We start from the raw sequence: 12,951 nt of genomic DNA, 5'->3' as shown, positions 1-12,951 counted from the left end.
TGGACAGAGGAGAGAAGGAGGTCGAGAAAGAAGAACAAGACAAAGAAGAAAAGGAAGGGATAAGCATGTGTGGTCAGGGTAAATTTCTCCCCCGACGACCTCCAAAAAAAAGGAAGGGCGGCCACTATGTTACATGCATGCACCGCTGATCCATATCTTCTTTTGGTGTATTTAAGTAACTTATTATGTAGAAACTGCTATAGAAATCATGGAATGGGAAAATACTAGTATTTAAGAATCATGAATTGTAATATTTTTCTCTTGGAAACTGAACATACAAACTGTCCATTGGGACTGCCCTTATATGCTCTGACCAGCAGGAGGAAGTGGAGGGAGTAGTTGCGGCTAAGGATGAAAACGGATTGGATATGCATGGAATCGGAATCGGAATCGGATAACACCTTTTGTCACATTTTAAATTGAATACGGATACAGATTCGGATATTCTCGGATACGAATGCAAAATGGATACCTCGGATTTGAATTCTAATTCGGATATTTACTTGATATACAAGATAACATTTAACTATTTTTTTATTGGTAGTTTTAGATTACAAAATTATTATACATGTACAGACTAAAAGTATAGCTTTATAATAAAGATAGCTAGTTAAAAATAGTTTATTTATCATTAAATATGTTAATAAATAAATACATAAAAATATATTGCAATAAATATATAAATAATGTTTACTATATATAAATAGAAAATATAAAAGTAATTTCAAGATAAAACAAGAATATTTAAAAGTAAATTTAATCTTTTTATATCTTTATTATTAAAATTAAATAATATGGGTTATGAGAAATGAATATAATTTTTTAGATAGTTTTTAAATGAAAACGAACACGGACAGTGTAGGATATTGTCGAATACAAGTGGGGAATCGGATAGAGAAAATCAATAAAAACCTGATTCGGATGTATCCACTTTACTACCAAGTTGAATTCGAATATAGATATGGATATCCATATTGATGTTAAAGCAGATACATATATCGGATAATTCGGATATCTGCTATCCGTTTCCTATTTTTAGTTGCGGCGGCGGGCATGTGGGCCTAGGATGATGTACACGAAGAGGTAGTTTATGCCGACTGCCTGCAGTTGGTCCACGGTGTCCATCGCGCTCTCCGTCCAAAGAGTGCAACACCGTACCATGGGAACACGGGATATATACATCGTCATATCAGATGCAATGTCATCGTTGCTCTCGAACAGCTCGATGAACAGCATAAACGGGTGGCTTATTGCTTTCTCCAAGCCGTGCCCGTAGTCGTTCCTTATGTGCCGGAGCACTTGCTTGGCTTGATCGGGCCCTTACAGCTGCGGGTCGTACACGCCTGCATCATAGATAATCCAAGGTAGGTGTCTGCTTGAAAAGTCACTGCTTGAATAGTCACGTGCCACCCCGCCGATTAGACTATGCTGCTCAACACCAAGGCAAAGTCTGCTGGGAACGCGTTTACCATGACGTCCACCAGGCGCCGGTGGATGCTAAATCCAATAATAGCATGCTATATCGATCTATAGCCGCTAAATTAAGAGTTATTTAGCCAGCTAAACTATATAGTTGGTCTCCATTTATTGCTAATTTAGTATTTGTCGAGAAATCGGTGCCTCTAATATGACACCGACTTCCAAAAAGTGGTACTAAAGTAGAGTGATATCATTTCTTTCCCGGACCCTATATCCACTCTATACCAAGAAAATCTTCACCTAGCCACCAGTATGCATGGGAGACCAACTCTATTTAGGGACGCAAATCTTTATTTACCATAACTTAGTACAGCACAAGACTCTTACACTTTTTATGTAGCAACTCTACCATAACATTACTACTTTACATGACAACCTTACAATTTTCTACTTTAGACCTCTTATGCCATAGTATGGCAAGAGGGGAGAGGAGCACATCTATTTATAGGACTTTGGCTCATATAGTTTTGCCATGTGTCCATCTTCTATATACTTTCTATAAAATATCTAACTCTGGAAGTTTTCTCATAATTTAACTGATGAGGACATGCCAATAGTTACTCAAGTTACACATAAGCAAGTGAAGGAAGGACCAATTATGCGTAGCCGAGCTAAGAAACTACAACAAGAGGTCAACGCGCTACTTTACAAAATTCATTTTGATATCAATGAGAATTATATACTGCCTAAGTTGTGCACATTATTGTTATTCAGGTTCACCAAGGAGGATGACAAGAATACAAAAGGATAAGACTACAAAGAAGGACCACTCTCGACCCCGACCAGTCCTGCAGAACAGTCTGAAAGAAGCAGTCATAACTTTTGATTCCCAAAACCTATAAAGGTAAATGACGATATTTTAGAAAGATTATCAAGTCCACTTTCTAATGAACTTTATGCTGAGTACTTTGGATTATCCACTAATAAGATCCGAGTACTTTAGTTAAGACTGGTCAGAAGGTCAACGGTCTGCCGAACGTTCAACTTCCCTTGCAAAACTGTACCAATCTGCAACGTTTCATAGTGCAAAACATTTTGAAGGTGCCTTTCTCCATCCCAGAGGGCCATTTGCGTGGCGATTGGAAGCAAAACATTGTCAACTACATTCTTCGACATCAACGGAAAAGGTTCATACAACACACTCCTTGGCAGATATTGGATTCAAACCAACTGTTGCATTTCATCTACCATGCATCAGTGATCGAGGACTCTGTGGAAGTGGTGCATGCTAACTCATCCTTCAACATTGCCACAGCCGATCCTCAAGTCTGGCATGGTCTAGGATTGAGATGCATATCAGGTGAAATCGGAGAAGGTGAAATCCTAAAGATGGCCTATTTCAAATTGGTAACAATTCAAGAAATTGGCTTTTTCACTAGGATGCAAGTTATAGCCGATACCGTGTATTATCTCTAGCATAAAAATGTAAAAGAGAAGATTGCGAAGATTCTGCTGACCGATTTTTCAAGCATCGGTTACTTCATGGCTGACACGTTATGCGTTGTCCTTATTGCAAAATCATTGCACAGTCAAAGATTATCTGCATCACGATCACGACCTCAAGTTATGAGACTACAAGGCAAGTCCATTACATTGATCATTGCCAAATTGATAAAGAAGCTATTAGCATAGCACATAAAAGGAAGCCGGCAAGTAAGGTCTCCATCAAAAAATGTGGTATGATAAAGAAACTCTATCTCTTACTGCAAAAATACATGAAAATTTTGTCTTGCAAAAATAAACATAGCTTAGCTCCTCAATGATATTAAATTCCTACCAGAACCACATGTTTACATCTTTGAAAAACCTTTTACATATGCTATTTGTTTTTTGCATTGAGTGTTGTCAAATTGTTTGTGATCCTTGTGAAATTCATTTCATACTTTTAAGGTCGAGATCACATACACTCCACCTACTTTCCACTGCTGGGCATTCTAGGCATTAACTATGGGATGCATTTTAGGCTGTGAAAAACCCTAATGCATCACTGTGGGTTTGTCCAGATTCACCTACTCAGCAACTTATATGCTAACTTCTATACTGAAAGTTACGAAAAAACATGACTACCATCCACATAAAATACTCCATCCCTTTGATACGACTCTTCATATTCAGTTTGCAAAAAGGGTATGGGTTATGCAAAAAGAAAAAAAAATATCCGTGTTCAAAGAACAAACTCTCAGCCTGAAAGGCTTATGTTTAACACTATGGAAGGTGATGAACCCATAGCCAGGTAACTCCATCCAGTGCAAGGTCATCCTATCACTCCAGTCAGCGTTCATGCGCTCCAGTCAAAATGGTTGTATATGCAAGGCAGACTAAATGAGCAAACAAATTCACGAATCGCAAACAGTATGACCTCAAAATGAAAAAAAAACCACCGAAGCCTCATTGTCAGCTATAATAAGCTGCCACCACAATGGAAACAGTATGACCTCAAAATGAAAAAAGCCACCGAAACGTCAAAAAACTAAAACTGGAAATTCTAAGTGATAACACGGAATTCCAGAAATATAAAAACCCCAAACCTCGAACAGTTACAGTTGATCACCATTCAGTCACTAGTTACTGTAAGCACCAACAAAACCTTGGTGGCCAAGTGATGAACAAGAAACAAACCCAAACAGAAAACACTTATGAGTATCACCAAAAGCACGAGCCGGAAGATGGGGGAAGGGCATTCTGTACTTCCACATCACCACTTCTAACAAACTGCTAATCATAGCTGGCATTCAGGAACTTCAACAGTTCATTGCGTTTGCTCTCTGCTGCCTTATCTTCCTTGGTCTTCTCAAGCTTCATCATTATCTACACAAATGAAGTAGGTCAAATGCAAGAATTCTTTCATAAGAGAAGCAGCACCTTCATTTTATTCTTTTCCTCACCTTTTTACCAGAGATTGCACTCCTTTGGGCCCCTTCTTCCTTTTCTTTATCACGTCCAAGAAACTGATCCAAGAAATAAAAGGTATTTTAAAAGTGATAACTACAACACATGGAAGAATGCAAATTGAAGTACCACATACCTTGGAAAGCTGGACAGGACCATCACCACCCTCGCTCTCTTTCTTCTGTATAGAGCTCCCGCATTGAAGAGAACAGAAACAACCAACCAATAACCAACCGGCAAGACAATCCACCATGTTGTCACCCGTTCACGAACCCCAGCTCCAATGTCAAAGAGCCAACCCAGAAACAGGTACAAAGAAATATAAGGACCTCTTGTGTGGAAGTATGAATTGAAAAAAAAAATATACCTCTCACCAAGATGTTAGTTATATCATGCAAAACCATTGTAAAAGGAAAATTAGTTTCTGAATAAAAAGGAAATTTACCTCTTTGTGTTTACTCTTGTCTCGTTTATGATGCCTATCTTTGCTTCGCTCCCTCTCCCTAGACTGTCACACAAGGAAATACAAAGAGAGGCCAAAGAAATATTAGATGCCTGCATATGAAAACCTAAAAGAAAACATATCAAGCACAAATTGTCAGACTAGTACCTTTCTTGATCTGCTGCTCTTCTTATGCTTCCGAGATCTGCCAGACACCTCACGGTCGCTGCCAAAAGAGCTTGTGCTGCTGCAATGAGGAAGGGGTTCTTCAATATGGCAATACCAGGGAGAGCCTCACAGAAACATATGTTTGCACACACAAGATGCGTATATGTTTGCAGACAGAGGATAAGTTTCTTGGTTTTTTTTATTGGTGCCACTGCAATTTTCGAAGTTCTGAGATATGCCATTACAATTCACATATTTTGAACCGTGCCATTACAGTTCTTCTCTTCTTTGAACCGTGCCATTTTATACGTCTTTGATGCTCTTGGACCCACTCGCAGACCCGTGTATTTTCGTATGGTCCAAAATACCCCTACTACTTCTCTCCCTTCCCTCACTGACGTGTGGGGCCCACACATCAGCTTCTCCTTCAACCTCACCTCCACCGCGCTGCTCACCTCCGCCCCCCACGCCGCCGCCGTCGGCCTGCTCCCCCACCGGGCGAGCTCCTCCCCCGCCGCCGCCGGCCTTGCCTTGCCCTCGCGCGGGCTCGCCGCTGCTGCTGCCTCGCCTGGCCCTCGCGCGGGCACGCCGCCACCGCGCCCACCCCTCGCGCCTGCTGGAGGCGACGCCAGTTGCGAGGCGAGCGCGCGCGGCGGAGGAAGGGTGGTGCGGTGAGGCCAGCTGCGAGGTGAGAGCGCGCGGGCGGAGGAAGGGTGGCGCAGCGAGGGCAGCTGCGAGGCGAGCGCGGGCGGAAGACCGGCGGCCCGACTCCTAGCTCGCGCGGGGTGCGGGCGGAGCAAGGATCCGCGGCGGCGTGGGCGGAGGGAGGGTGGCGGCAGCGGCGTGCCAGCGCAAGGCCAGGCGAGGCAGCGGCGGTGGCGAGTCTGCAGAGCAACGCGGAGGAGGTGAGGTTGAAGGAGAAGCTGACGTGTGGGCCCCACACGTCAGTGAGGGAAGGGAGAGAAGTAGCAGGGGTATTTTGGACCATACAAAAATACACGGGTCTGCGAGTGGGGTCCAAGAACATCAAAGACGTATAAAATGGCACGGTTCAAAGAAGAGAAAAATTGTAATGGCACGATTCAAAATACGTGAATTGTAATGGCATATCTCAGAACTTCGAAAATTGCAGTGGCACCAATCAAAAAAACCCAAGTTTCTTCAGTGAATTCTAAAACAACAAAACAGCTATAACAGTAGCTCGTTCAGGAAGCTCAGGCAAAACATGATATTAATTGGTGACTGGTTAATGGATATGTTCACCAAACTATCGTAGTCGCTCCTAATCAGTATCCCCTAAATCGACTCCATCAACATAATATCATGAAACAATCATTAGACTACACAGAGCATCTCAGCTGCAGTATCAAAAGTATTTCAAATGCGCTCCTGCACACATTAAGAGCTGGCTCTTGCCCAACATATCATCCACCCTAGCATCTGGTACGATACCATCCAAAGCAGCGTGGCGGCCTAGTCCAAACCCTCGTTCCATCAATCCCAGCACACGCAGAATCCAACACGAATCCTAATCGCCGGCCGCTTCCCTTCGTTCCCGCCTCCGGATCACGAACCCTACTTTCCAGATCCGATCACGAGACAACCCTTGGGCCTTGGTCCAGAAACCCCGCGAGGGGAGAGGGAGGGGGGGATCGGATCACCTGTAGCTATCGTCGTCGGACGGGGCCCGGCGCCGGTCCGGCTCCCTCCGGCGGCGCTTGTGGCGGGACCTCCGGTCCTTGCGCGCCTTCAGCGCGGACGAGGACGAGGAGGACGCGCCCTCCTTCCGGCGGCTGCTGCGGTGGCGGCGGCGGCGGCGGCGGCCGCCGCTCCCCGAGGAGGAGGAGGAGCTGGAGTCCGACGAGGAGCCCGAGCTGTCGGTGTAGGACGAGGACGAGGAGGCCGGGGACCGCACCATGGCTGGCTCCCAACGGCGGCGGCGGCGGCGCTCGTGGGGATTGGGATTGACGCGACGAGGTGAGACAGGGAAGCGGCTCGATCTGCCTCGGTTCGGTTCGGGGTCGGACCGGACGCTGGGCCTACCTCCACGAGCGCTTCGTTGCCGTTTCTGGGCCGGGCCGGGCCGAGTTTCCGCGTGAAAGAAAAGGAGAAAGTCCTATTTACCTCTCTAAATTATATAAGTCGAGTTTGCATTTCCAAATTAAACTCGAAAACCGGGTATTTTATCTCTCTGAGCTCGTGAAACCGGACATATGACCTCCCTGGCTGGATTTCTTAGTAGTTTTCTTATTTTTCTTTTATATTTATTTTGGATAAATTTTTGAAAAAATTATAGTAAATAGTAAAAAATCATAAAATAGAAAATCAAATTTTATTGGACTCTACATTAGTAGTTCTATACAGTAAACATATGATATGACATAACTTAGTAAAAAAATTATTTTTAATTATATATATAGTTTTCTATTATTAACTCATATCTATATTTTGTGTGGTACAATTATGGTGAAATTTTTATGGTGCTATAATAATTAAATTATTGAGATGTAGTAAAAATTTGATACTCATTGGATCATGTATGCCTGAGTTATAGATTCAAGAGTTTAATTTCAAGCTATACCAGACTCTTCAGTTTGTCAAGAATAAATGATCCAATGACCATGAAATTTTTACTGAAGCTTAATAATATAATTATTAGCTCACCATAAAATTTTCACCATAATTTGACAAAGGAAGATTTAGATATGAATTAATTACAAAAAATTATATATTTAAAATTAAAAATACAGTTTTTACTAAGTTATATCTTATAATATGTTATCTGCATAGATCTACTTTTGTGGAGTCCAACAAAATTTAATTTTCTATTTTATATTTTTTTATAATTTACTATGATTTTCTAAAGATTCATCCAAAATAAACATAAAAGAAAAAAAAAGGAAAACCACTAAGAAAACCACTCACAGAGACCTTATTTCCAGTTTTGCAAGTTCGAGGAGGCAACATACCCGGTTTTCGAGTTCAAGGTGAAAATGTAAACTCAACCTATAGTTCAAAGAGGTAAATAGGACTTTTTTCGAAAGAAAAGGGAGGCCGGGGACGATGTCTGGCTGACTGAATGTGGGCCTGGATTCTCACCCGTGTGGTTTCACATCTTTGTAGCACGTAGTCCCCCCTTAGCAGAACTCTTCAATGCAATTTTATTTTCTCTATATCATTTTGTGTCGAGTTGTTCTTCCTTTGTAATACCAATATCTTGATGTGAATTAGATATGAGACACCTTTCTGATATCTTTCTAAAAAAAAGAAAATTCACAGGACCTTTTTAATTCGTACGGATAAGATTACTCAGCATCTTCTTGATAATATAAAATAAAAATTTGTGAAGTGAGCCAGCTGGTTGACGAACAAGTTGGTAAAAATCAGTGAACTGAGAGAAAGGGTAGTCGAACGTTGTCGTGCTTCGTAGCAGATTTCGGCCATGTTTAGTTCTCAAAAAAAAATTCTACAATACCCGCCATATCGAATTTTTGGACACATGCATTGGAGCATTAAATGTATTTAAAAAAATAACTAATTACACAATATAACGGTTTCATACGAGATGAATCTTAAAGCTTAATTAGTCCATGATTGGACATTAATTGTCAAATAACAACGAAATGTGATACAGTACCAGAACTCAAACATTTTCGTGAACTAAACACAACCTTAACAAAATTCAAATATCCCAAGGATGCATCCCTTGCTTTGTTATGCAATATATTTAGAAAAATATAAAGAACTGTTTACATTAGATTTTCTGCGGGGAACATAAGATCATTTAATTGCATAAACACTAACCAACATAAGTGTTCAAACAAGTCTACCATGTAAAAGAAAAAAAATAGTTCCAAAATGAAAAAAAAACACCTATCTAATCCAACCATGCATAAATATTCAAATCTAGGTGTCATCAGGGGAATGCTTTCTGTGCAATGTACTGGACTACTGGTATTCCCATATTGAGCCATCATGTGAGCCATTGAAATAATAGATGCCTAGTGAAAATAACGCTTTCTGGACAGCATTATTATTAGGAGTACAGAGGTAATGAACCAAAGACTGACGAGCTGGAGGAACGGTCAAATAAAACGAAGCACAACTCGAACATAGTGCGACTGGGGCACTGTGACAAATGTTTTTAGCACTAATGTACCCTACAAAATAATTACTAAGAAAACAAGCACTCATGGAGGATCCGATTCTTCTGACCTCCTTGGTTACGCTTTTTGCTAGATTCCTTAACTATTTCAGTATAGACAGATCACTCTGCACAATGTCCATCTGAATTCTTCCACATTTCATTTTTTTTCCCATCTTCTAAGTTCCAGCTCTCATTTTGCCACCTATGTTTGCACCTGAGTCCTTGAAAGCCTAGTGAAACTTTGCAACCTCAGCATTTTGTATTGATTGCCGCTAGAACTTCATTGGACCCTTGGAAATTTACTACAGATCCATCTGGAGTTTTTTTGCTCGGGTAGGGGCATATATGCACACGATGATTGTTATTCCGATGGTCATTGCGAATATAAGAGCAAGAATGGCCAGAGCAGGGCTCCTGCGATCCATGGTCGCGATGGCTCCTCCCTGCACTTCTCCTTTGCTGATCATATCGTGCTTCCTTAGCTCACCATTGGTATAATCTTGTACTATCTTCATGCCTCTTTCATTGAATCCTGGAAACTCGGGCCCTTTCTTCTCTGCTGGCTTAACAAGAGATGACACTGCCGGTGAGCTGACAAGTTCAGTAAGTCCTGCCAGAGCTTTCTTTTCGTCTTGTTCGAGCTCTGTTCGGTCTGTGATTGTTCCTTCACCCTCAATTGCTTCTTCTGTTTCTGTAACGGTATCTGTAACCATGTCATCTAAGAGTTGGTCTTGCTGCATCATCAGCTGTGCTGTCGGTGTGTTCTCCATTGATTCGGCCTCTTGGACGGCCTCTTGGACACCATCACTTTCATCATTATTTTTACTGAAGATGATTCCCGGACCACTGATACTGAGTTTGCTTTGATCAGAAGCCTTCACATCTTTATCATCCTAAAAATCACAGTTCAGAAGAAACAAGCAGAGGAAATAAGGATGATGATCATACATGCACATTCCAAAATTTTGATCGAAGGAAGAAAGAAACCCATACTTTTTGGGCTATCTCTTTCTCGATATTGTTCTTGCTTGAATCCTCATCAACCTTCTCCACATTTCCAGGGATCTGTAGCCACAATTTAGATGGATAAGCAAAAAAAAAAGAAGGCAGCATTGAGGCTTCTAGAGAATGACCATACAGGCACTACAGCAGAAAGGATTCAGAAATGCACTTACCAAACAAAAAGTGATGACCTCCTGCATGACAATCTCAACAGGGTCCCTGCTCGAATTCTGATCAATTCCTTCAACGTGATCAATTTTTTCAACATGTTCCTTTTCCTGACACTAAAATTCAAAAGAAGGAAAATTTATTAAAAAAAGGGCACTTGAAACAATTCACTGCATATATAGCAAAAATAGTTTCAGTATTCATAATTGTGCATAGCAAACAAAGACTAACCATATCATCCGTGGTGATCTCAACATGGTTTGTGCTTGAATTCTGGTCAATTTTTTCAGCTTGTTCTTTGTCCTGAAACTCGAGTTCAGAAGAAATGAACAGAGGGCACCTACAAGGCTACGACTACGACAATCACTCCATATATTGCACAAAGACTTCAGTTCTTACAACTGAACAGAGCAAACAAATACTAACCGTATCATCCATGTTGACCTCGACAGGATTCTTGCCTGAATTCTGATCAATTGTCTCTTCAGGTTCGCTAACCTGAAACCCAATTTTTTGCACCAAATTAAGCCAGATAAATTGTTATAGTACATGCAAATTACATTCATGATGCATAGTGACTTGATGCAAGTCAATCCAAACGTATGCACAGAGAAACAAACCAATTGACCCGCAACGATCTCGTTGTCCTTGTGAATCTGATGGCTTTCCTCTGTCGCCTTGCCATCCTGAAACCAGAGTTCAGAGATTTTGCAGAGATGAGATCACTGCAAGTCTACACCAACGCAAAACACATGCATACCCCGGTCAACAAGTCTTCCCCGTAAAATTATGCATACAGATCACAAGGACTAACCAATATGCCGGATCCGATCTCCTTTTTTTCTGCGCTCAAGTTCTCATTGGACTGATCAAGCTTCTGCACCAATGCGCCACCCTGAACCTATGATTAGAACCGATTTTGCGTGTAAGATTTCACCTGAAAAGGAAAGAACCCAGGAACACCGGTTCCCATCAATGAACGCGATCGAGATGACTCTCCTCACCTTCCCATCCTCGACAACTCCGCCATCCGAAACCTCAGCTCTCCTGCAAAGAATCCACCCAAAAAAAAACAATCTTTTCAGCTCCAACGTCGACGAAACAACAGATCACCTGATTCAATCTTTATTATAATAATCCGCAAAAGGTCACGAATTTCATTCAAGGCGGAGATGGGAGACGTACGACGCTGGCTGCCGGTCGCGCTGGCGCTCGGCGGCCTTGTTGCCGCGGCGTGAGCGGCGCCACGCGAGGACGGCGGCCCCGACGACGGCGGTGCCGCCGATGAGCAGCAGCGCCGCGACGCCGTGCGGCGCCCGCGCGGACACATGGAACTTCATGCCGGCGACGGGGCCGCCCTTCCTCTCAGCGGCGGCGGCGGCTCCCTTCTCCTCCTCCCGCGGTTCTCGGGCGGCGCCAAGAACGCCGCCGCTGCCACCACCTTCCATGATGAGGGCGTGCGGCCGGGAATTAAAGCGCACGCGGCTTCGATGACGATCTTTCCCCTCCTCCCCCCAATTACTCCGCTGGTGGTGGTTGGTGTGCCGGTCGGGCTTCTCGTACGTGTGTTCTTGCTCGCGTCGTTCTAGAGAGAGGAGAGAGGAGAGAGGAAGAGGAGGTGTCGAGGTTTTAGGGTGGGTGGGAGAAGGGCCGGTCGGGTCGCATGGCCACTCGTCGGTCGATCGCAGGCGGCAGAGTCGCCGCGCTGACCCACAACTCTCGGATCAACAACGAACTGGAAACTCCCGTTGCACTGTCGAAAACAAAAAGGAAATGAAAAAACATGAGAGGAAACACATTTTTTTTCACGAGTACTCCCTCCATATAGAATTTAGATGACGTTTTGGACAAGATTTAAGTTAAACATTAGAAATATAAAATAACTTTTAAGTTATTGAGTTTGAAAAAGTGAAAATTATATGAATAGATTTGTCTTAAGAAACATTTTTTATAAAAAATATACATATATCACTTTTTAACAAATATTTTTATAAAAATAAGCGGTCAAAGTTATGCTTTGAAGACCGTACCGCTGTTCTAAACATCATATATTTCCTATATGGAGGGAGTACGCATCTTTGTGTGCCCGCCATTCATGTCTTTTTTTGAACCATCCTAGGAGACTTGTATTTTGCCGGCAATCGTATATATGATGATGATGATGACAGATGATGCCACATTGAGTATTTTCAAAAAAAAAAAACAAATGATGCCACATTGCCACGGAAGAAATAAGCCTTGTTGAATTTGGTCTTTCTTTTCTTTTTTGGGACTTGCATCGAAGCAATAAACCTTACTAATTGTTCAACTTAATAAATCTTATAATGAAAATACTTCCATGGATCCCTATGAACAAACAATTTTTCACCTCTACTTTAGTGTCTCGCGCGCAGAGGTTTCATCCAAAAGTTTTAGATACTTTTTTGTCCAGAGGTTTCTTTCTTCAAGTTTGACTACTTGTCTCATTCAAAAATTTATACAAAATATCATTTTTTTGTTGGGACTTACTTTATTAATAAAAGTTCTTCAAGAACGACTCAAATTTAACTATGTTTGCATAATTTTTTTTGAATAAAACGAGTGGTCAAATTTAGAGTTAAAAAATCAAAAAAATTATAATTCCATACGAAGGAAGTAGTATTGAATTTTTATATGC

General features: G+C 42.0%; 2 protein-coding genes across 3 annotated transcripts; both read right to left on the bottom strand.

Annotated features, from left to right (window-relative positions):
* Positions 1–3,848: 3,848 nt before the first annotated feature.
* LOC120699731 (splicing regulatory glutamine/lysine-rich protein 1-like) lies at positions 3,849–7,080 on the bottom strand. The gene is made up of 6 exons (XM_039983785.1): positions 6,640–7,080; positions 4,979–5,057; positions 4,814–4,876; positions 4,505–4,549; positions 4,365–4,427; positions 3,849–4,287 (listed from the first exon to the last, which is right to left on the bottom strand). Exons 1-6 carry the CDS (start codon positions 6,894–6,896, stop codon positions 4,195–4,197), a joined length of 600 nt encoding a protein of 199 aa, XP_039839719.1. The 5' UTR covers positions 6,897–7,080; the 3' UTR covers positions 3,849–4,194.
* A 1,847-nt stretch (positions 7,081–8,927) lies between these two features.
* Positions 8,928–11,926, bottom strand: LOC120699730 (COPII coat assembly protein SEC16-like). Of its 2 annotated transcripts, none has more exons than XM_039983784.1 (9): positions 11,481–11,926; positions 11,300–11,342; positions 11,110–11,196; positions 10,916–10,981; positions 10,722–10,793; positions 10,527–10,598; positions 10,301–10,411; positions 10,119–10,190; positions 8,928–10,018 (listed from the first exon to the last, which is right to left on the bottom strand). In XM_039983784.1, exons 1-9 carry the CDS (start codon positions 11,741–11,743, stop codon positions 9,428–9,430), a joined length of 1,377 nt encoding a protein of 458 aa, XP_039839718.1. In that variant the 5' UTR covers positions 11,744–11,926; the 3' UTR covers positions 8,928–9,427. The 2 variants fall into 2 exon arrangements, with proteins under 2 accessions (XP_039839718.1, XP_039839717.1); XM_039983783.1 differs by having other exon boundaries at positions 10,527–10,643; positions 11,481–11,917.
* Between the last annotated feature and the right edge of the window lie 1,025 nt (positions 11,927–12,951).

The sequence above is a fragment of the Panicum virgatum genome, chromosome 3K, assembly GCF_016808335.1.
Source record: "Panicum virgatum strain AP13 chromosome 3K, P.virgatum_v5, whole genome shotgun sequence".
NCBI lineage: Eukaryota > Viridiplantae > Streptophyta > Magnoliopsida > Poales > Poaceae > Panicum > Panicum virgatum.
This window is presented reverse-complemented; position numbering and strand designations above follow the sequence as displayed.

What these genes read in the sequence shown, in the direction of transcription:
- LOC120699731 (XM_039983785.1), bottom strand. Translation starts at nt 6,896, where the DNA reads ATGGTGCGGTCCCCGGCCTCCTCGTCCTCGTCCTACACCGACAGCTCG. An exon ending in ACAAGAGTAAACACAAAGAG is followed by an intron (nt 4,550 to 4,813) that starts GTAAATTTCCTT and finishes AGCTCTATACAG; the next exon opens with AAGAAAGAGAGCGAGGGTGG. An exon ending in GTGCAATCTCTGGTAAAAAG is followed by an intron (nt 4,288 to 4,364) that starts GTGAGGAAAAGA and finishes TCATTTGTGTAG; the next exon opens with ATAATGATGAAGCTTGAGAA.
- LOC120699730 (XM_039983783.1), bottom strand. Translation starts at nt 11,743, where the DNA reads ATGGAAGGTGGTGGCAGCGGCGGCGTTCTTGGCGCCGCCCGAGAACCG. An exon ending in AGATCGGATCCGGCATATTG is followed by an intron (nt 10,982 to 11,109) that starts GTTAGTCCTTGT and finishes CTCTGGTTTCAG; the next exon opens with GATGGCAAGGCGACAGAGGA. An exon ending in AGGTCATCACTTTTTGTTTG is followed by an intron (nt 10,191 to 10,300) that starts GTAAGTGCATTT and finishes TTGTGGCTACAG; the next exon opens with ATCCCTGGAAATGTGGAGAA.